This window comes from Vigna angularis, chromosome 3, assembly GCF_016808095.1.
Source record: "Vigna angularis cultivar LongXiaoDou No.4 chromosome 3, ASM1680809v1, whole genome shotgun sequence".
In the NCBI taxonomy this organism is placed as follows: Eukaryota; Viridiplantae; Streptophyta; class Magnoliopsida; order Fabales; family Fabaceae; genus Vigna; species Vigna angularis.
In genome coordinates, this window is record NC_068972.1 from 29,300,276 (window position 1) to 29,324,648 (window position 24,373).

The 24,373-nt window shown below is 37.3% G+C and overlaps 1 protein-coding gene across 1 annotated transcript; it reads left to right on the forward strand.

The window, feature by feature from the left end:
* Nucleotides 1–11,972: 11,972 nt before the first annotated feature.
* On the forward strand, nucleotides 11,973–12,536 carry LOC128195845 (uncharacterized). Its single transcript, XM_052874534.1, has one exon. The coding sequence runs from the start codon at nucleotides 11,973–11,975 to the stop codon at nucleotides 12,534–12,536; it is 564 nt and encodes a 187-aa protein (XP_052730494.1).
* Nucleotides 12,537–24,373: the final 11,837 nt, after the last annotated feature.

Here is a 24,373-nt window from a genome sequence, read left to right on the forward strand (position 1 = left end):
TGGAGAACAACAATGCTAGAAGAACTCTTGCAGATTACACTAATATTGCTGGACCTCAGCACTTTAACAGCATAGCTAGACCTAGAGTCAATGCAGCCAATATGGAGGTCAAACCAGCACTAATTCAACTGGTGAAGAGTAATCAATTTAATGGGTTATCTCATGAAAGCCCATATGAGCACCTTACTACCTTTAATGAGATTTGCAACACAGTCAAGATTAATGGGGTGCCAGACGAAGCTATCAAACTTAGCTTGTTTCCTTTCTCATTGGGAGGCAATGCTAAGCTTTGGTTGAATTCTTTTCCAGAAGAAAGTTTCACAGAGTGGGAAGCAGTGGTCACAAAATTTTTAAACAAGTACTTCCCACAATCTAAGGTGACCAAAGGCAAGCAAGAGATTTCTTCATTCAAGCAGGGCATGGAAGAATCACTGGGGCATGCATGGGACAGGTATAAAAGCTTGTTACGTAAAACTCCCACGCATGGTTTTGAAGATCAAGAAGTAGTCTTAACTTTCCTTGGAGGGCTTGGTTCACAAACCAAGATGATGCTGGACGCCTCAGCAGGAGGCAATATTAAATGCTGGACGCCTCATACTTTTTCTTTGCATTTTATATATAAAGCATACATTGAGGACAATGCATAGTTTAAGTGTGGGGGTGTGGGGAAACAATTAATTTTGTTCCCTTATTTTGTTTGTCTATTTTGTTTGTTTTTAATAAATATTTGCATTGGATTTGAGAGTTTGAATCAGTAACTGGAATGATCATGTATTCAAAGGAAAAAAATTAGTCATGTTGATATGAGTGGATTGCTTTTATGATTTGCTGATTGAGTTGACTTGAGAATTTCCTGATTAAATCTTTTGTGAAAGAAATTTGAACCATGTGAGTTTTGAACTTAAGGTTATGGATGGACCACCATGTGCCATACCTATTTTTTTTTTGTGTGATTTGCCCATGTTTTGTTGATACTCTAATAGTTAGCTTGATTCTATGTTGTACAACTGAGGTGAATATGCATGATTTGATATGATTGAGGCATTTCTTGTTTTAGCTACTTGGCCAAATAAACTTGTCCTAACATTAATCCATTGGAACCCTCTTTGAGCCTTAAGCCTATTTTTTTTTCTTGTCCCTAGTCATTGTCAAATGAAAAAAAAGAAGAAAAATCATATGTTCCTTACCTTAGGAAAGAAGAAGGAGTAATGGATTCTGTTAGAAGTAAAGTGATGAATAAGTGTGTGGGTGAGTATCTCACCCACAAAACAATAAAAAAGGTAAAAAGGAAGATGAAAAATTGAAGTTTAAAAAAAAAAAAAGGAAAAGAAGAAGAAAGAAAAGTAAACCTTCCTTAAAAGAGAAGGAAATAGATTTGTTTTTGAAATCAAGTGTCATTACTCTTTCTATATCAATTTCAAAAGCTCAGAAAATTTCCTACCTTTGCCTTGGCCTCAATACAACCTTTAAAAAGCCCTCATGATCAATAATTGCATGTTTTCTGAAGTATGTGAATGTTAGAGTCTTGCTAAATATCAATGGAGTCTACTTACATGGGTATTTTGAGTGTAAACACAAGCCAAAAACACTTGAGAGAGTTGAGGAGAAATATATACATGTTGACTTGAGTGTTGTCTTTCATATTTGATTTTCTTGGAAATTCAAAAAGGTTAACTCATGTGTGAAGAATAAAGTGATTCCATTTGCATGTCCTTGACAAAGTAATGCCTAAATGATTGATCTATGTTTGGTGATGCTCATTCTTTTGATCCAAGTGCAAATATGAAATAAAATGACTTAGAACAAAGTCTTGGAATTAATCAATTTTTCCCAGGAGTGCAAAAGGATAAGTGTGGGGGTGTGATGAGTGCATATTTATGCCCACATTTATGTTTTAAAATTAAAATTTTGATGGAATAATTGTGTTTAAATGGTTGATTTTAAGTGAACTTGTGATGATTGGAATTATTGGGTTTGAAAAATAAAGAGATGTAAAAAGTAAGTTTTAGCGCATAAATTATTCTTGGATGTTCTAATGTTTATTTGTGCAGCTGAGAATATAAGTTTTATTGGTTCAAATGGAAATTCAAGGCCCAAAATCAGATTTTATTTGCAGAATAATATACAGATGGGCTAAACAGGTAGACTTTACCCTTGCACCCCCTAAAATCCCTAAATACACTCCTATTTCTGAAACAGGCCAAAGACCAAGCCCAAACACTAAGCCATTTCTACTACACCTCCCTAAGTTTCCTATACACACCCCTCCTAAGCTAGACTCCACCAGATCATGCCACGTGTCCAAATCCTCCCCACACAGATCTAGCCAACCAGAACATGCCACCTCATGCCTCTTGCCACGTCAGCCCTGTCTTCTCTAATAGAGAAACCCTAATCCAACAGAACCCTAGCCGCCACCACCTTCACGCCGCGCCGCTCCGTCACTGTCCGCCGTTGCCGCAACCTCCACGGCCACCGTTCATCTTCCTCGCGAGATCCGTCGCCGCCCTCATCATCAACAGTTGCCACCACGACCACCATCGCCGGAGTCCGGTTCGTCTCCTTCAAAATCGCCAGCACCAAAGCGCAACCTCCATGGCCGCCGTGAAGCCGTCGCGCACTCCTCCTCCTTCGTCGCGAAGTTCCCCATCATCGCCGCAACCAAGCGCCGCCAGCAGCACCACCACGAGAGCACTCTCTCCTTCACGCAAGAGTCGCCGCGCCGTTGCCGCGACCACCATTCCCGCCACCACAACGCCTCCCCTCCATCAACACTGACCTCCATCACCTCGCGAGCTTCCTTGCCGCTGCCATCCAAGCTTCGCTCATCTTCAAACCTGCACTCAGAAAAACCACAAAGATCCAATTTTCTCGCGTTCTCACAATTGCCCAACATCCATGGCAGCCATCACACGTCTCCATCATGAACTTCTTCTCCATTGATCACGACGCATCACCTGCAAGAAGAAACCAGACAAAAATCTAATTCAGAAGCCGTGAGCCATCTCCATTCGTAAATCCTGGTACGAGAAGCAAAGAAGCGTTTTCCATTCACGGTGCAATGCAGGTCGCGTGACGGGGCAGGCAGAGGCGGAGGGGAAAGCCCTTTCCCCAATTCTGAACCCTAATTTTGGGAAGGAAGGAGCCTGACACGTGTCGAGCTCCCATTGGGCGCGTCCTCCTCTGGTCAAAGTCTGGTCAATTGAGGGGCTTTCTTGCAATTTCAGAAATTCAGAAAGGGGTTAAAGTGCAGATAAGAGAAGTTTTAGGGCATTTGGACAATTTTAGAAAGTTAAAAAAGTTAAAAGATAAAATTCAGTTGTTAAATTAATTTAATTAAAGAATATCAACAGAAAATATCTTCCAAATAATGTTATAATTATTCAAATCTTTTAGTTATTTGGAAGATATAATATATCAACAGAAAATATCTTATTAACAAACTATTCAAAGTCCAAGCCCAATCAAGCCTATATAAAGAGACCCAGGGACTTCACTTAAGGAATTCACTCTCTCATACTCCTCTCACTTTTCTTTCATCTTGTATTCAACTCCATTCATGGAGAGCTAAGCATTTAGGGCTATTCTGCTGTAATTCCCTGATGGATTCTGAGGTTACGTTAAGTTAAGGCAATTGTTTATTTTGATTATTTATTTAAGTTGTTCTCTCTCTATGTCTTTCATCTCTCTATCTTGTTAAAAGCAAAGATTTTTGCATCATAATATGTTTCAATCTACATGCATATTGATTATATGAGTTTTAGGGTTTCTAGGTTTAAATTGAGAATCTACTTTGATTTAATTTAGGAACTTTCATATGATTAAATGGTTTTTACTATCAATTGAGAATGTACTTTGATTGATTAGTAATAATTTCAACTATAATCAATTGAGAATTTACTTTGATTGATTAGCTTTTAATTTGGTGAGGAGATTTAAGAATAGACATGATTAAACACAATAGAATTTGATTGAGAATGTACTTTGGTTGAATTTATTGTGAATAATCTAGAAAGGTTTTGCATTTGATTGAGAATTTACTTTGGTTAAATGCATGATCGCCCTCAAATTAATTAAGAATGTATTTTAATTAATTTGAAACTTAAACAATAATCAATTGAACAATTATTCGTGAATAACCGATGATGAATCTATCTTGGAAAAGCAGTGGAATAAGCCTAATTCATAGTAACTATTTTTAAGTTTCTTATTTATTCTTTAAACACTCTTCAACCATTACTTTTATTCATAAGCATTGCATAACATTCATAAGATTCACAGATAGTCAAAAGCAATTCCGTGTTCGTTGGGAGACGACTCAGGGTTACTTCAACCTTGTCTACTTTCTTGAATACTACTTGGTAATACTGAAGTTGCCTTGAAAAGTAGTATTAATTTGATAGCTTCAACGAGAACTTATCAATAACTGTGCAAATTTGATAGAGGTAAGGGAAGTTAGATATTTGATTTTTAATTTAAGTATGTAGTATAAGTTAATTGTATGTGAATTCTGAATTGTTTTGATGAAAAATGTTATTGTGTTTTAGGGAGGATGGTAGCAAAGTGGTAAAATTGATGCTTTGTATGATGATAGATGTGTATAAATTGATGAATATGTTTGTATGTGTGTGAAATGTTGGTTTTGCACTGTTGAAGTGATTTGTGTTGATTGAATTGTTGAAAGAAAAGGGTAACTTTGGTTGTAGAGTATTTTGATCTAGAAATTAGTTCTTGAGTAAGGAAATGGTTGGTGAAATTGCTTCCAAAAAGTTGGGATTGAGTATGAGCTGAGTTATGTCATGTTCTAGCATCTAAAATGGTAGAAATCTGAGTTATGAGTTTATGGTGGTGATAAGGTAGAGTTCTACTTGGTTTAGAACTCAATTTGAGGAAGTGAACTAGTGAAAACTTGAGTTAGGAATTCTGTTTGCAAATGGTCATTTTGGAGAGTTTTGGTAAGTCATTTGGGACTTATTAGAGTCCCTAAGTTAATTGAAATTGTACCACAAATGGTAGAATTCAATTTGGGTCTCTAAGTTGAGTTTTTGTAAGTTTCTGGTTGAGATTTTGTAATGGCTTGTTTAGAATGAGTTTATAATGGGTTAGACACATTTGGTTGAGAGTAATTAGGTGTATAACACAATCTAGAAGGGTAAAAAGTTAGGAAAAATATTTAGAATTGGTCACTTTGGGTGCATGTTCATAATTCTGTAGTTTAGTGCTGTAGAATTATGCAGACTCGCTGAGTGAGTGGAGTCGCTCAACGAGTGGTTGAGAGGTGTGGCACACTGTCTGAACATTCGCATAGTGAACAGGGTCGTTGAGCGAGAGGTTAAGGTCTAGTAGCACTGTGAGTTTTATTCGCTTGCCGAGCTGGGTCGTTGAGCGAGTGCTTGGAGGGTCTGGACCACTGTTTGGAGGATTCGCCTAGAGAGTTGTGTCACTGAGCGAGAGGTTGGGGTCTGATACCACTGGGAGTTTTATTCGATCAGCGAATCAAGTCGTTGAGCGAATGGTTTGGAGTCTGGGGTTACTGTCTATGGATTTGCATAGCGAACTGGGTCGTTGAGCGAGAGAGTTTTGGAGTCGCTCAGCGAGGGGGTTCTTTTATATGTTCTTGTTCTAGCTAATTCGTTTCTGCTTGAAAGAAGAACTTGAGAAGTTGAAGAAGAACTTTTATATGTTCTTTCTTGATTTTCTTTCTTTAAGTCTTAGAAGGATTCCTTTTAATATGCTTATATGTGTTTTGTAGGGTCCAATAAGGTTTGGAGATTATGGATAAACCAACCAAGAAACTTGAGAAGCCGAGGGAAGCAAAGGAGCTAAAATAGGAAGCAAATGAAGTGACTTCCGAATTAAAGAGCATGACTTCCAGATAAATGATGAAGGAAATTAGCTTCCGGATTGAAGAGATGGCCCAACCAAAACCCTGCCTAGCCCAGCCACTATGTATCAGAATTCAAATTTTACATGTTTTCCATGTGTGCTTGGGGTGAGATGCGTGACCCAACTAGCTTGGCTCCCAAGCTCGAATTGTATTTGAATTTTTTGAGGGAATTAGGTCAAATTGAATGCTCCTCTTCACTTATAAATAAGAGGGTCTCTCCATTGTAAATTTCACTTTAAAGCTTAATGAAATGTTGTAGGATTTATTCCAGCTTCTTTTGTTCTTCTAGCCTTGTTGATACAAGTTGAAGCACTAGAAATCATTCTGATTTTAATTTTGTGTTGAACTCTGCTGCTGAATTTTGATTCTGTTTCAACTCATGAATCTGTTTTCCAATTAAATTCCTTTGATTCTAGAGCTTTATACAAACTTTGTTGATGTTATTGAATGTTGCTAAAAGTGTAGCAGACCGTTACAAACAATGAAATGCAATTTGCATAGCTTGGTTGGTCAAAATTAATAGCATATCACTGTTTTAGTTTTAATCCAAGCTTTTCACCGTATTAATTCTCTTTGACTGGTCCATTCTGAGTTTGGTCATGTTAAGCTTTCAAATTTTAGCTTAGTTTAGTGCATTCGTACTTCTTTGAGTCATTTTCACTGTTGCTTAAGTCTTTGCTTGTTTGAAACCTATTTTTGGGTGGTGTGATGGTGTATGTTGATAGGGGGAGCAATGTGATAGCTGAACCCAATCCCTGTTATGATTTTTTTGATGATGACAACACATTAATAGCAACAACACATGAATGTTGTAATGCCATAATAGAAAATTATTTCTGTGTTGTGTTATACATATGTGAATTTGTACATGCTTACTTTGATATACGCATATACTATGACAAATGCATATGTTGGACATACTATGTGGTTTAGGCATACGATTGTGTATATGATGTGGTTATATTTGTGCATGTACACTGTATGTTTATGTGTATTGAAAACCACAAGCACAAAATCATATCTGCATGACATAATCGATTAGAGTGTTGTAGTAATCAATTAAGGTCATCAGACAGCTTATGTTTTGAACTATGGCAAAACAACTAGTTTGAGTCCATTACATTAGTTGCTAAATCTATTAAAACTCGTGTGTTTGCAAATATCTTTTTCAAATGTGTTGTCATGAGTTTTTTTGGGAAGAGAAAGTTTTCAAAATATGTTTAAGTGTTAAGCTTAATCGATTACATGTGTTGTATATTCAAGTAAGTCTGTTATGCTTTGAAAAATGATTTCATGCTTGTCATAATTGTTATAACATTCATATTTTTAAATATGTTTGACCAACATTTAATGCAAATTGATTACATTAATTGTACATTCAATTAAGAAGTTGAGTTAGTTGTAATACTATTACAACAATTTTTATGTAACCGATTACACTACTAATCTAATCGATTACTTTGCGTTTGATATGACAGTAGCTATAAATTGACGCATTGGTTATGTTTTTGTAACTTTTGATCATTCTTAAACTTTCGCACTTGATTGTTTTCATATTAGAAAGTTTACAGATTACTCAATATGCTCCAAGAAACAAGAACGCTGGAGGTTGAAGAATCTTGAAGAATTTTTGTGAGACATCTTTGTGGATTACATTGGTTGAGCACATTAACATGGCTGTAGGTGCATCTGTATTGATCAGGAGAGAAGATTTGCAATCTGTGACTTGTTGTTTCCCTCGACATGTGCGCCACGAAGAAGAGTGATGTGCTCTTGACTTTGAGAGGGGATTCTCAAAGGGTTTATGCAACAAGACCGTGGGGTGCTGTGTTTACAGGTGTTGTTGTTTCTATATTTGATTGTTTGAGTGAGAAAGGTGTTTACTTTGTGAGGGTGTATTCAAGGTAAAACCTCTGGTGTAATTCTCCAATCATTATAGTGAAATATCCTTCAATCAATGGTTGATTGGAAGGTTGACTGGATGTAGGCATTGAGACCGAACCAGGATAAAAATTGTGTTTGTTTTTCTCTCCTTTATCTCTTTACATTTGCATTTACTGTTTCATTGAACACAGTTGCTTACAGCACAAGAAAGATTTCAAGAACATTATATTTTTGAGAAAAAGATTGAGAAATGCAAGTTTTTACAAAACACCAATTCACCCCCTCTTGGTGTTGAGAAACAAGCCTCATTATTTTTAACAATTGGCATCAGAACTGATTTTCAAAAGTTATTTGAAAAAAAAATCGATTATCTTTTTTGGGAAATCGATTAAGTGATCCTGAAATGGCCTTTATTTCTTCAATACTGAGGAAGATTGAATCAAAATATGACTGCATGCATGTTACTTGCAATGATAAATGTATCTCTGTTACTAATGGTTTTCATGAGTCGTTTGGAACAAAATTTTTCCAGAAACCATCTAAAGAAAGGAAGGTTGGTATCAATAGTCTGAAATTTAAAGTAAAGACAGTAGATTTACTGGCAGATAGGTTTACCATATTCTTGAATATGAAGAAGATAGATGTATATCCTAGTGATGATCAAAAGAAGAACAAAGAGAAAGATCTACAAGGCATTGATCTCATTATGATGGCCAAGTCTGAAACAACTAGAACCTGTCTAGAACAAGAAGTAAAGAGATCTATGTGGTACTTGGATAGCGGATGCTCAAGACATATGACAGGAGATCCGACAAAATTTACGAGTCTCTCTCATAGGACAACTGGTCATGTCACTTACGGTGATAATAATAAGGGTAAAATCATCGGTATTGGTAAAATTCAAACACCCTCTACATATGAGATTGATAATGTATTGCTAGTTCAAGGGTTGAAACATAATTTGCTTAGCATCAGTCAATTGTGTGATAAAGGGTTAAAAATAACATTTGAACCAAACTTTTGTCTTATTAGTAATGGATCTACAGATGAACTGTTATTAATTGGAAAGAGATACAACAACATATACATGATTGATTTTAAGAAAACTTCTTTTAATTTTGTTGTATGTCTGCTATCTAAAGAGGATGATGTTTGGCTATGGCACAAAAGGCTTGCTCATATACACATGGCACAGTTGAATAAACTTGTTTCTAATAACCTTTTTATTGGCCTTCTGATGACTTAGGGCATGGACCCATTACTAGAAGTATGGCTAGAAGAATTCAAGAAGAGCTTGAAGATATGGACACAACAGGACACGTTCTTTTCCTTCAATTTAAGTGGAATTTGAAGACACCAAGAGAAGGGGTAAAACTGTCCAGTTGATGGTCAAAGTTGCTAGTTGCACCACCACTCTTTGCTAAGCACACCACGGTAGCACCTCTGCCCCTCAACACCACCAGCTCACGTGCTGCTTTAGTTTTTAGCACATTTTTCATAAGTCTTTCACATTTTACACATGGGTCATTCCCTTTCGTCCTCGTTGCAGCTCCATGGATCACATATAAATTCATGGTAGCCACCCTTGTAAAGATACTTTTGAGAATATTGAATTTTACTCTGCTGATGCATTTGCAGCACCTAAAACTCTGTCCAAAAGTCATCCCAATGAGCTTCCCTTCTCCATATAGCTTCCTTCCAGTGGAAGGCCGCCTGAGCTAGTTCTCCACCTCCCAAACAGCTCTTCAACCATCACTTACACCACTATTTTTCACTCTACATCTCCGCTGCCATCTCTGGATTCTATTTCCCGCTACATTCAATCTGTCATTCTCGCTGGAGCAACTTCATCAAGTGGTATTCAGAGCTTTGGTTATGCATCACGCTCCACCTAAGTCAATTGTTCCTTCATTCTGTCATCACAATTTCCTTCGTGTTCTTCATTTTGTGCACACTGTTTCATTGCAACTTTAATTCTAGTAAATTCCAGTGTTTGATTCGTTTGTTCCAGCTTTTAATTTCTTTATTTTCATCATTTTAATCGGTTCACTTCTTTGCTTTGAGTCTTTTAATTTAGAAATCTAATTTTGTCATGTCCAGTAATGTGTTTTGGTTTATTTTGTCAAATTTCTGAGTTGAAACTGGTTTGGGATAAATCTGCTGTGTTTGATTGGATTTTCAATAGAAGCACATGAGATGAGCAATGATTAAAGAGCTCAGTGCATCTTGAATTCCATCACAGTGCAGTACCAATGGATGCCTATCCAAATCTGTTTTAAATCTGGTTTTTCATTTTTTCTGAAACTGCACCATATGGAAACATCATTCCTGGCTGTGTTGATGTAATGCAATTATAATGAGTGCATACCATTTGAACAGTGAATTGTCTAAGACAATTAACCTGGTTGCACCATTTTGTATAATCCATAAATCCATTGAGTCTGCATTGTTTTTATTGAATGAGTTTTTTTTTTCTGATTTTGATGATTTTGAATCTGTCCAGCTTAGAACTCATCTCTGGACATCTTGTCAGTCATTCCTAGAGTCTTGTTCAAGTTTAATTTGTTGTCCTGGAGTCATAAAAGTTGTTTACAGTTTTGTTTGAATCCTCTGCTGAAGTTTAGTTGGTGAATTGGTCAAATTTGGTGTTAAAAAGCAACTAAACTCGTGAAATTTTGATTTGATAGCATTTAGCCTCTACTGGCAGCTTGCACAAGTCATATTTGGTAAACTAAAGTTGCTTGAACCATTAAATTGAAAGTCCAAACACGTTTGTGCAAATTGACCATCTAAACCACCAATTTTCAACACTTTTTCTGATATAAGTTGTAGATTTTGTAATTTAGTGTTTGGTATGATTAATGCATCAGATTCAGTGTTAGATTGGTAGCAAAAGCTTGGTTCATTTGAATTAAAAGAAGTGCACAATTCAAATCCCACCATAAACTGCACTGTAAAAAAAGCTGTTTGAACCTGTACTCAACAAATGTCAAAAATTCTGATGCACAATTTTCAACCGTTCTCCTAGGCATTTTATCAAACACTTTGCCTATTTTAAATTTGGTTTCGAATTGATCATAGCTGCAACTTATCTTTGTTTCTTGCTTTTCAAATCCACTCTAGATCCTTTCCTAAGTTCATTTTGAGTGCCACCATTCATTGGAAACCGATTAATTGATTGATTTAAGTTGTTTGAAAATCCTGCACATAAGCTGTTTGATAAAACTACAGTTGTGCATTCTGGTTTAACAGTTTTCTGGTAGCAGCAGTGTTGATTTTCTGGCTTAATAATTGATTATTGGTGGTTTGTATGAGCTCTTTGTTGGGTGCAGAACTATCTTAAAACGTCCCACAACACTGGTAGCATCTTAGGGAGTGGATTGGAGCAAGGAAAGATCAACATTGGGGCTGATTTTTGGTGCAGCAGAACCATGTTCTTCACTGGTTTGCATAAAATCTGGTTGCTGCAACAGCAGCATATTTCACTCTGCAGCTGAAAGATTTGCATGAATCACTTCTGATTCATTACTTGTTTGAGAGCAACCAAAGCTGCCACATTAAACTACCTTTGTGTTTTTCCCAAATTTTTTGTTGTTTCCATTGTATTGCTTTTTGATTTTCTTTTCCATTCTTGTAAGTTGGCCATTTCAAGCAAGTGAAGTAGAAGAGCTCATAAGTGTTCTTCCCTCATTTGCTAACTTGACTTAAAGTCTCATGATTTTAAAATTGGTAGCGGTGAGTGTGTCTTAGATCCAAAAAGTCTAAGCCTCACCTAGGAGACCTCACCTTTAATTTCGTTTTAATTTTACAAGTTTCGCATAGGAAGTCTTAGAGTCCGGCCTTAGAGTCTAAGGTTTTCTTTCTTTGTGTTTGTTTGTGTCTTCATATATTTAGTGAATTTAGAAGTGATTTTGATTTAAAGACTTTTAGTAAGTAACTAAGGATATATTTGGCAAGGCAAGACTTGGTACTTAAGTGACCTACAAGGTCCACCTCTCTTACCTGGAATATTGTCCTCAAGTGAACTCTCTTAGTCTTTACTTCAAGAAAATTTTTAAGTTCATAAATGTCTGGAAGACATTCCCCTAGAATTAATGAGGAACCTAAAGATCAATTTTGTTTTCAAACTCTTGTCAATCAACTCAAAGAAATTGAAAGGAAAATAGGGCAAGAAAAGATTCAAAGAGAATTGCACAATGCCATGGTCACTAATGAGTTGAAAATGCTAAGAGATGAACAAGTTCAATATAGGGAGAGAAGCATGAGTGGAGAATCCCAGAGTGAGCAAGAAACCTTAAGAGTAGGAGATTACTATCCTTCTTCATCAAGAAGGCATAGGCGTGACTATGAAAATTCTCCTCCTCCTCCTAAGGAAGTCAATGTGGTATTGTCTCATTTTCATGGGAAAGATAACATTGAGGCTTACCTTGACTGGGAAATGAAAGTAGAGCAAATATTTGCTTGTCAACAAGTGTCGGAGGAAAGGAAAGTCTCTCTAGCTACCCTTAGTTTTCAAGGGTATGCAATGTATTGGTGGACTGCTCTAGTCAAAGAGAGACTGAGACAAAAACTTCCTCCCATTAAATATTGGAATGAACTCACAACTGCTCTCAAGAAAAGGCACATTCCCTCTTACTATAAAAGGGAACTTATGGATAAGCTCCAAAGGTTGCAACAAAAGTCTATGTTTGTTGAAGGATATAGACAACAGATGGAGTTATACATAATGAGAGCAGGGATCACAGAGGCAGAGCTAGATTTTTGAGTGGGTTAAATTTGGAAATAAGGGATAAAGTTGAACTTCTACCTTATAGAGATTTGAATGAACTAGTTCAAATGTGTATAAAGGTAGAACAACAAAATCAGCGGAAAATTTCTGCCAAAAGATTTCAGTCTCCCTTTGAGCAGAAATTTACTAAAGCAAAAGAACCCCTCAAACCTCTAGCCAAAATAGTTGAAAGACCAAACAAAGAGTCCTCTTCACACACTCGCACAAGTGACATAAAGTGTTTCAAGTGTTTAGGTAGGGGTCATATAGCTGCTCAATGTCCTACTAAAAGAACCATTCTTTTAAAGGGAAAGGACATTTATAGCAGTGAAAGTGAATCCCCCACCAATGATAGTGAGAGTGAAACGGAAAAAGAAGAGGAAGTGTTTGCGGATGATTGTCAACTTCTCATGGTGAGAAGGGTGCTTAGCAGTCAACCAAGTCTGGAACAACTATCACAAAGAGAGAACATCTTTCATACAAGGGTAAAATTCAAGAAAACTATTGTTCTCTAATTATTGATAGTGGTTCTTGCTGCAATTGTTTAGTACCAAACTAGTTGAAAAGCTGAATCTTGTTGTAATACCCCATCCCAAACCTTATAGACTTCATTGGTTAAATGAAGATGGGGACATTACAGTCAAGAATCAAGTTAAAGTGGCTCTATCCATAGGGAACTTCAAAGATGAAGTTATTTGTGATGTAGTTCCCATGGAAGCTTGCCATGTGCTATTGGGAAGACCATGGCAATTTGATCATAACACTATACACCATGGTCTTACCAATACCATAATTGTGCACAAACAAGACAAGAAATTTGTGCTTCAACCTTTGACACCTACCCAAGTGGCACAAGATCAAGCACAAATGAAGTCTGCTAGGGATCAGGAAAAGAAACAGAAAAAGAAAAAAATTACAAAACAAAAGAGCGGTGAAGAAAGAGAGGTGATAGAGTCCAGTGTTCCTTCCCACAAGGTCACTCAACATGAAGTTCTTTTAAATAAAAAGACTTTAAACAACACACTTCAAGTTGAGCAACCTTCATACCTTCTTCTTTGCCAAGGAACACTCACCTGCACATCTAGTGAATATCAGACTACTACTCTTTCTCTTTCAATACAAAAACTTTTGAAGGAATTTGATGATCTATTTCTCAAAGAAATTCCAAATGGGCTTCCACCATTAAGAGGAATAGAACATCAAATTGACTTCATTCCAGGGGCAACTCTTCCTAATAGGCCTGCCTATAGGACTAATCCCCAAGAAACCAAAGAGATTGAGTCACAAGTCCAAGAATTACTAGATAAGGGTTTGGTTCAAAAGAGCCTAAGCCCCTGTGCTGTACCTGTGTTGTTGGTGCCCAAAAAGGATGGGAAGTGGCGCATGTGTTGTGATTGTAGGGCTATCAACAACATCACAATAAAATATAGACATCCCATCCCTATACTTGATGATATGTTGGATGAATTACATGGGGCTCAAATTTTCTCAAAAATAGATCTTAAGAGCAGATTGATGAGAGTGTCACACCTCACACAAAAGTTGATTGCAAAATTAATGCAGTATAGACTAGGAAGTGACTCCTAGGTCGTCTCTCAAGAACCAAATTGGGTTTAGTCTCAGATCAAACACGTAGTGGGGGGTTTGCGAAAGGTTTGTGAATGCAATTGAACTAAATTAAAACTGGATATTAAATACAACCAAACATAATTGAAAACAATGAAATAAATTAACAAAGCGTGAATACCGAACGATTTCTAAAATAAGTGAGGAAATTGAAAATGCAAGAAGATAAATAAACTGAACAGAACAGACAACATGATAACAGTAAATTAAACATTCCTAAAGCCAAAGCTAATTTAAATGCATTAGAGAAATAAGAAAAAGGAATCCAAAACTATTAAAATGCAATGATGAGCTAAAAAGAATTAAATGCACGTTGGAATAAAGCTTGTAAATTGCACTGTGGTTGGAAATGAGAATATCATAACTTAGCTAACTTGAAATGCACGTTGCAGCAGCTTTGAATGAATATCATCACAATAAAGCAAAATTTTAATATTATATAATATATAAAAAATATGAACGAAAACCCATTCTCTGGACGCTGCAGCCGTGGGCACTTCTTCTTCATTCCCTGAACAATTGCCTCCTTTTTCCAAAATGAAGGGAGAATATACTATGATATAATATGTGGCAAGGGGCACCGTGCTTCACTTCTCCCAGCAAAATTTCATCAAGTAGCTTGACCGTGGCTTTTAAAGGAAAGTAAATTCATTTCTTCTCTCCATTTGAAATCATGTGTTGTTGCTTCTTAGTGTTCAAATGGAAAAACAATGAGAGCTAGAATAAAATAAAACTTCAATAATGCAAAGTGCTAAACCAAAGCTTCATTCAATGATAAACTTCAAGAATAAAACGTTCCAGCCTTTCATTCCATTCAAAGAGAAAGTGTTCAAAAGCCCGAGAAAAAGAAAACAAAGTATGAGAGTGTGGCGGCTGGCCTCCTTCAGCCGTAGCCCCCCATCCTCTCACTGTCCTACACTACCCTACTGGAACTCCCTCTCAACAGTGTTCAAAAGCCAATAAAATAGTAACCTCCTCGCGGCTCCTACGCACGCCCTCTTCTCTCCCATTCCTCTAGACCAACTTCCCCGTGAAGCCCTTGGATGTGTGCTACTGATGGACGTCACCCCTCCAATAGTAAGCCAACATTCTCTCTTCACCGTGCACACCACTCAACGTGCTGGACCTCTTTCTTTTCTGTTGGGCTGCTGTGTCCTTGCTTGACCATCCTTGGACAGGTGTTGCTGCTGCTGGGCCGTGAGCTACTTCTTCATGTGCACCCCCAAAAGAAATAAATCCACACCTCTCTCACTCATTTTAGTTTAAAGTATATTGATGTGGCATTTTCTTTTGACCTCCAAATGTTTCAAATTGTATTTCCAACCTTTTCCCTGCAATTAATAATGCAAATAATTTGCTCAAATAATCAAAATTAATTAAAATTAGAATTTTTGGTCAAATTAAGCACAATTAGTAAAAATGAGAAAATACTGGACAATTAAGCACAATTCCCCGATTAATTCTAGCACAATAAAGTAAGTGAAATTGAGAAAATATTGACTCATCAAAATAGACCACACTTAGTCTTTTGCACTCCTGGGCAAAATTAAGATGCAGATCAGGGAACAGTTCGAAGGACATCCAGGGTATGACACAAACTTAGCACACAGAAAACAAAGACTCGCAAGGAAACAAACAGAATTTACACAGTCCTCAAGAAATCTGGACAGAGAAAAGAAGTAGACAATTCCAACACAGAATGAATCAGAGAAAGCAGATACTCATGAAATCATCCAAGCAATTCAAGATATGGCAAAATGATCAATCAGCTCAAGAGGTGAATCAAAAGTAACAAAACCTCACAGATGCACTATTAGTGTTTCTCTCAAGTGTCTAAGGTAAGAAATGTCAACTCAATGCACTCAAGAAAACAAACACAAACAGACTTGGCAAGCCTCTAATATCAATGCTCAAAATATATGCATGTTCAAATCAAAAGGTCTTTTATGGATGTAATGGGGTCAAGGACAAGGGAGGATAATTATGGATGAAAGTTACAAACCAAAAGAAATAGAGGAGCAATGGGGAACAAGTGTAAACACAGTCAAATCATACCCACAACCCCTAATTCCCTCCTCTTCTTGACTCCATTATTCACAAATGTTTTTATTTTTCTCATTTTTTTTTTGCACTTTTTTTTTTCATCCTATCTCTTTTCTTTTCTCTCTTTAGCACACAACTATAAGAGACAAGATATAAATCATATTTCTAAAAACAAAACAAGAAGAGGAACCAACTAGCCAATTTATCAGAATCCCCAAGAAGACCACACTTGTTCCCAAAACACTTCCAAAGCTCCAAAATTCCCTAAGGTTAAGGTAATCATGGTTTTTCACTTAGGGCTAGTGTATGAGCATTCAAAACAAAGAAATGGGGGAAAGTGTAGGCTCAAAAAGGGTTTTCAAAGGATTAGAACAAGGTAGGCTTATTTGGCTAGAGAGGCTCAAGAACAAAACTGCCTTTATCACTTCCAAACATGCATATCAATCAAGAATTATCAACAAGAGTCAAGCCAAAGCATATGTGCAAGCAATCAAGAGACATATCACACATAAGAAAGAACATAAAGTGGCTCAAATTCTCACACAAGGCATTTGTGTCGCAATCAATTCAACTCTCAAACATCATGATCATCTTCCCAAGCAGAGAAAAGCAAGGATTTCAAACATATCAGAGTATTAATGAAGTGAAAGACACATCTACAACCTAAACAAAGTCCAGAAATCAAGAGAAACATGTAAAACTGTACACAAGACACGACAAAAACTACCTAGAAAAGAAAAAAAAATTAACAAAGAAAACAAAAACTAACAAAGAAAAATAAAAATCTCCCCCAATAGACCACACTTAAACTACACAGTGTCCTCAATGTGTCATAAGTATAAGATCAAAAATCAGAACATTGAACAGATCATGGACAAGTGCAATAAAAGTAGGGAAAGGGGGAGAAGGGAAAAAGAAAACACCCCTGGTCATGGTGGCAGTTGCCAATTTTGGACTATCAGGGAGATGTCTTCCGTCATAGGATCCAGCAGGGAAGTTTTGAGGAAGAATTTCTTCATCCTCCAGATTTGATCTAGCAGGGAAATGTCTTCCACAACTAGATCTAAGAAGCAAAGATTGTTGATGAGTGGGTTTAGCCGGTGCCTATTGATATTCAAACTATTGTGTATGTAAGCACCCTTGTCTTCCACTGTGGGTGTTTGTTGGTCAAATTCATATGTACCTCCTGCAACATGGTTAGTACATTGTGGCTCCAAAGAATTGACACGCAGGGGTATAACACCCAATCCCAGTGTAACAGGCTGAACAACAAATATACTCTCAGAACATGAATCAGTTTCAAATTCAAAAGCAATATCAACAACAGACTCAGATTCATGTTCAGTGCATGGAGAATAAACATTTGGATGTGATAGCAAAAAGTGGTTCTCATCATGCATAGAGGGAGAATTAAAAACATTCTCATCAACAATATAATCATCAACATACCCCTCAACAGCATAATCATCAACATAATCAAATTGAGGTATGTTTACCTCCACTTCCCTGAAGATTGGTAAAGTGGTGGAATATGAAAGTGGTCTACCTGGCTCACAATTTCTGCTTATACTTTCCTGGTCCTCCAAATCATCATCAGGATCTATCTCCTCAATCGCAAGAATAGGGACATTTGAAGGTGGGAGAGTAGGTGGCACAGTAGTAAGCGCATGACTCTGCTCCCCATCTCCTATGTGGATGACACTAACATCATCAGGAATCTGAACAGTCTGAAATGGTAACTCTGAATCTTGAGACTGTTCCTCAGTGAGTTGAGTGGCCATCTGCCCTATCTGATCAGTCATATTCTGAATGGCAGCTCCTATTTCCTGCTGAAACTGCATGTTCTCTTGCTGAAACTGAAGGTTCTGCATGGTCATCTGCTCCAACAACTCCTGCAATGTAGGCTCAGAAGTAGAAGGCTGAGGAGCTATTTGGACAGGAGCATCATGTTGTTGACTCTGGTATTGCTGGACTGGTGGAGGCATAAAAGCATTCTGAGATGGTGCTTCCTGATATTGCTGTGGAGCATCATACCATCCCAAACTAGTGTCATTCCATCCAGAATCGTTGTTGTAACCATACTGAGCAGGGAAGAATTCATCCAAGAACAATCGCTTAAGATCTTCCCAAGAAGTGATACACCCTGAAGGAAGACAATAAAGCCAATCCCTTGCTACTCCTTGTAATGAATGCGGAAATGCCCTCAAGAAAATGTGATCATCAGGGACATGTGAAGGTTTCACTGAAGAGCACATGATGTGGAACTCCTCCAAATGTCTATGTGGGCATTCTCCTGTAAAACCATGAAACTTAGGCAACAAATTTATCAGTCCAGAAGTGAGAACGCAATGAACATCATCCTCATTAAGTGAAACTGGCTCCCGAAGAGAACTCTCAGAAGTTGGAGGATGAGTCATATTGTTCTCAGCATAAAAATCAGCAGAATATGAATCACAATCAGAGTAACATGCAGAAGGAGAATCGTAATCAGAGGCATTGGCAGAATAAGCAGTATTCACAAAATCAAAATAGGTAGACATGGAAAGAGAAGAGGAAAGGTAGAAAGGAAATGCTAAAAATTACGAAACAAACAAAACACAACACAATTGAACATGCGACACGCACACACAAAACAGAACATCACATCACAATGTAAGACAAAACACAACACACACTAACACAACAAAAACCTAAGACTGAACCGTTGATCCCCGGCAGCGGCGCCATTTTGATGAGAGTGTCGCACCTCACACAAAAGTTGATTGCAAAATTAATGCAGTATAGACTAGGAAGTGACTCCTAGGTCGTCTCTCAAGGACCAAATTGGGTTCAGTCTCAGATCAAAAACGTAGTGGGGGGTTTGCGAAAGGTTTGTGAATGCAATTGAACTAAATTAAAACTGGATATTAAATACAACCAAACATAATTGAAAACAATGAAATAAATTAACAAAGCGTGAATACCGAACGATTTCTAAAATAAGTGAGGAAATTGAAAATGCAAGAAGATAAATAAACTGAACAAAACAGACAACATGATAACAGTAAATTAAACATTCCTAAAGCCAAAGCTAATTTAAATGCATTAGAGAAATAAGAAAAAGGAATCCAAAACTATTAAAATGCAATGATGAGCTAAAAAGAATTAAATGCACGTTGGAATAAAGCTTGTAAATTGCACTGTGGTTGGAAATGAGAATATCATAACTTAGCTAACTTGAAATGCACGTTGCAGCAGCTTTGAATGAATATCATCACAATAAAGCAAAATTTTAATAATATATAATATATAAAAAATATGAACGAAAACCCATTCTCTGGACGCTGCAGCCGTGGGCACTTCTTCTTCATTCCCTGAACAATTGCCTCCTTTTTTCAAAATGAAGGGTGAATATACTATGATATAATATGTGGCAAGGGGCACCGTGCTTCACTTCTCCCAGCAAAATTTCATCAAGTAGCTTGACCGTGGCTTTTAAAAGAAAGTAAATTCATTTCTTCTCTCCATTTGAAATCATGTGTTGTTGCTTCTTAGTGTTCAAATGGAAAAACAATGAGAGCTAGAATAAAATAAAACTTCAATAATGCAAAGTGCTAAACCAAAGCTTCATTCAATGATAAACTTCAAGAATAAAACGTTCCAGCCTTTCATTCCATTCAAAGAGAAAGTGTTCAAAAGCCCGAGAAAAAGAAAACAAAGTATGAGAGTGTGGCGGCTGGCCTCCTTCAGCCGTAGCCCCCCATCCTCTCACTGTCCTACACTACCCTACTGGAACTCCCTCTCAACAGTGTTCAAAAGCCAATAAAATAGTAACCTCCTCGCGGCTCCTACGCACGCCCTCTTCTCTCCCATTCCTCTAGACCAACTTCCCCGTGAAGCCCTTGGATGTGTGCTACTGATGGACGTCACCCCTCCAATAGTAAGCCAACATTCTCTCTTCACCGTGCACACCACTCAACGTGCTGGACCTCTTTCTTTTCTGTTGGGCTGCTGTGTCCTTGCTTGACCATCCTTGGACAGGTGTTGCTGCTGCTGGGCCGTGAGCTACTTCTTCATGTGCACCCCCAAAAGAAATAAATCCACACCTCTCTCACTCATTTTAGTTTAAAGTATATTGATGTGGCATTTTCTTTTGACCTCCAAATGTTTCAAATTGTATTTCCAACCTTTTCCCTGCAATTAATAATGCAAATAATTTGCTCAAATAATCAAAATTAATTAAAATTAGAATTTTTGGTCAAATTAAGCACAATTAGTAAAAATGAGAAAATACTGGACAATTAAGCACAATTCCCCGATTAATTCTAGCACAATAAACTAAGTGAAATTGAGAAAATATTGACTCATCACAGATATCACCAAATTCGAATCAAAGAAGGTGATGAGTGGAAAACTGCTTTTAAGACTAAGTTTGGGTTATATGAGTGGCTAGTAATGCCTTTTGGTCTTACAAATGCCCCAAGTACATTCATGAGACTTATGAATCATGTTTTAAGGGATTGCATTGGGAAGTTTGTAGTTGTGTATTTTGATGACATATTGGTATATAGTCAAGATTTGCAAAATCATGAAAAACATTTGAAAGTTGTTCTAATAATTCTTAGAACCAATAAATTGTTTGCAAATCTTGACAAATGTACCTTTTGTGTTGATAGTGTCATCTTTCTTGGTTTTGTAGTCAATAAAAGTGGGGTCCATGTTGACCCTGAGAAAGTAAAGGCCATCCAAGAATGCCCATTCCAAAGAATGTAGGAGAAGTTAGGAGTTTCCATGGATTGGCAAGCTTCTATAGACGATTTGTGCCTAACTTCTCTAGTCTAGCTTCACCTCTCAATGAGTTGGTGAAAAAGGATGTTACTTTCATTTGGGGAGACACACAACAAAAGGCTTTTGAGCTACTTAAAGAGAAGCTCACTCAAGATCCCATTCTAGCTCTTCCAAATTTTGCCAAAACTTTTGAGCTAGAATGTGATGCTTCTGGACATGGAATAGGTGCTGTGTTATTACAAGAAGGACACCCAATTGCCTATTTTAGTGAAAAACTTCATGGTGCTTCTTGTAATTACCCCACCTATGACAAAGAACTTTATGCTCTTGTGAGGGCTCTTCAAACTTGGGAACATTATCTTGTTTCCAAGGAGTTTATTATTCATAGTGATCATGAATCATTAAAATATCTGAAGAGCCAACACAAGTTTCAAAAGAGACATGCTAAGTGGTTGGAATTCATTGAACAATTCACTTATGTTATCAAATACAAGAAAGGAAAGGCTAATATAGTGGCAGATGCTTTGTCAAGAAGAAATATCTTACTAGCCACTCTAGGAGCTCAAATTCTTGGGTTTGATAACATAAAAGAATTGTATACTCAAGATAGTGATTTTGCCATCTTATATGAGGAATGTTTGCAAAAACCACAAAGAGGATTCTATGTGAGAGATGAATATCTTTTTAAAGAAGGCAAAATTTGTATACCCCAAGGCTCACAAAGGAAACTCCTTGTCAAAGAAATGCATGAGGAAGGGTTGATGGGGCATTTTGGGGTTGATAAAACCTTAAGCATGCTAAAAGAGAAATTCTTTTGGCCCCACATGAGGAGAGAAGTCCAAAGGAATTGTTTCAAGTGCATTACTTGTTTAACATCCAAATCTAGAGCAATGCCTCATGGTCTTTACACTCCCTTACCCATTGCTTCAACTCCTTAGGAAGATATTAGCATGGATTTTGTCTTTGGACTACCCAAAACATCAAGGGGTTTTGATTCTATTTTTGTGGTTGTGGATCGTTTTAGCAAAATGGCTCATTTTATACCATACCACAAGATAGATGATGCAAGTAATGTGGCTAGGTTATTCTTTCGAGATGTGGTTAGACTTCATGGACTACCTAGGGTTATCATTTCTGATAGAGACTCAAAATTTCTTAGTCACTTTTGGAGGACCTTATGGTCTCGATTAGGGACTAAGCTTTCTTTCTCTACTACTTGCCATCCTCAAACAGATGGTCAAACTGAAGTAGTAAATAGATCTCTATCCACTCTATTAAGAGTAGTCCTCAAGGGTAACCAAAAATCTTGGGATGTGTATCTTCCACATGTGGAGTTTGCTTATAATAGGGTAGTTCATCGAACTACCAAAATCCTTTTGAAGCTGTATATGGTTTTAATCCTCTCACACCTATGGATTTGATTCCCTTACCTTCTTCACAGGAGTTTGTTCATCAAGAGGGAATATCTAAATCCAAATTCATTAAAACTTTTCATGAGAGGATTAGTAATCAAATACAACTACAGAGTGAGAGATATGCTAAGTATCATAATAAGGGGAAAAAGGAAGTCATTTTCAATGAAGGTGACTTGGTTTGGCTTCACCTTCGAAAGGAAAGATTTCCTATTCAAAGGAAGTCCAAATTAAGTCCTCGAGGAGATGGTCCTTTTAAAGTCCTTAAGAAGGTCAACAATAATGCTTATCAATTAGACCTTCCATCAGAATATGGTGTCCATTCTACTTTTAATGTTACTGATCTTCGTCCTTTTGCAGGAGTTGATACAGATGATGATTTAGATTTGAGGACAAATCCTCTTCAAGGGGAAGGAGATGATGACTTAGGGCATGGACCCATTACTAGAAGTATGGCTAGAAGAATTCAAGAAGAGCTTGAAGATATGGACACAACAGGACACGTTCTTTTCCTTCAATTTAAGTGGAATTTGAAGACACCAAGAGAAGGGGTAAAACTGTCCAGTTGATGGTCAAAGTTGCTAGCTGCACCACCACTCTTTGCTAAGCACACCACGGCAGCACCTCCGCCCCTCAACACCACCAGCTCACGTGCTGCTTTAGTTTTTAGCATATTTTTCATAAGTCTTTCACATTTTACACATGGGTCATTCCCTTTCTTCCTTGTTGCAGCTCCATGGATCACATATAAATTCATGGTAGCCACCCTTGTAAAGATACTTTTGAGAATATTGAATTTTACTCTACTGATGCATTTGCAACACCTAAAACTCTGTCCAAAAGTCATCCCAATGAGCTTCCCTTCTCCGTCTAGCTTCCTTCCAGTGGAAGGCCGCCTGAGCTAGTTCTCCACCTCCCAAACAGCTCTTCAACCATCACTTACACCACTGTTTTTCACTCTGCATCTCCACTGCCATCTCTGGATTCTATTTCCCGCTGCATTCAATCTGTCATTCTCGTTGGAGCAACTTCATCACCTTCCAAACATACGATATACCTCAAATAGACTATGTGATGCTTGTCAAAAAGGGAAGCAAACAAAGACATCCTTTAAAAACAAAAGAGAGATGTCTACCACTAGACCTCTTGAACTTTTGCATATGGATTTGTTTAGTCCCTCAAGAGTCAAGTCTTGGAGGCAATCTGTATGGATTGGTAATTGTGGATGATTATTCTCGTTTTTCTTAGATTTTTTTCATTGTTGCCAAAAGTCGAACTTTCAGGGTTTTCAAGAAATTTGCTGCTGTAATACTGAATGAGAAAGAGCTCAAGATCAAGTCTATAAGAAGAAACCTTGGTAGGGAGTTACATAATGAGTTGTTTGATAACTACTGCACGGGAATGGGAATTTCACACAACTTTTCTGCACCTAGAACTCTTTAGCAGAATGGAGTTGTTGAAAGGAAGAACAAGGCTCTGGAAGAACTTGCCAGGACTATGTTAAATAAGAGAAACTTGCCAAAATACTTCTGGACAGACGTTGTCACCACAACTTGTTATTTACTCAACAGAACTGTTTTTAGATCCTTGCTTAAGCTCACACCCTATGAGTTGTTCAAGGGAAGGAAGCCAAACATAGCACAGCTAAGGATATTTGGTAGTAAGTGTTTTGTTCTTAACAGCGGTAAAGAGAATTTAGGAAAGTTTGATTGTAAACCCAATGATGCCATCTTTATTGGATATTCTCTTACTAGTAAGGCATATAGGGTGTATAATAAAAGGACTTTATGTGTTAGGAGTCTTACACGTTGCCTTTGATGAGTTCATTGACAATCTTTCTAATCAAATGCATTCATGGAAAAATGTAGATGTAGGTGATTCTACAAAGGAAGAAGAAGAAGAACATGTTGAAGCTCTTGAAGATGAAACTCCAGAGGTTACTGTTGATCCTCCTAGAGCTAAAACTGTGAAATTATGGAAAGCTCC

Coding starts and splice junctions, on each gene's coding strand:
- LOC128195845 (XM_052874534.1), top strand. CDS start 11,973: ATGGTCACTAATGAGTTGAAAATGCTAAGAGATGAACAAGTTCAATAT.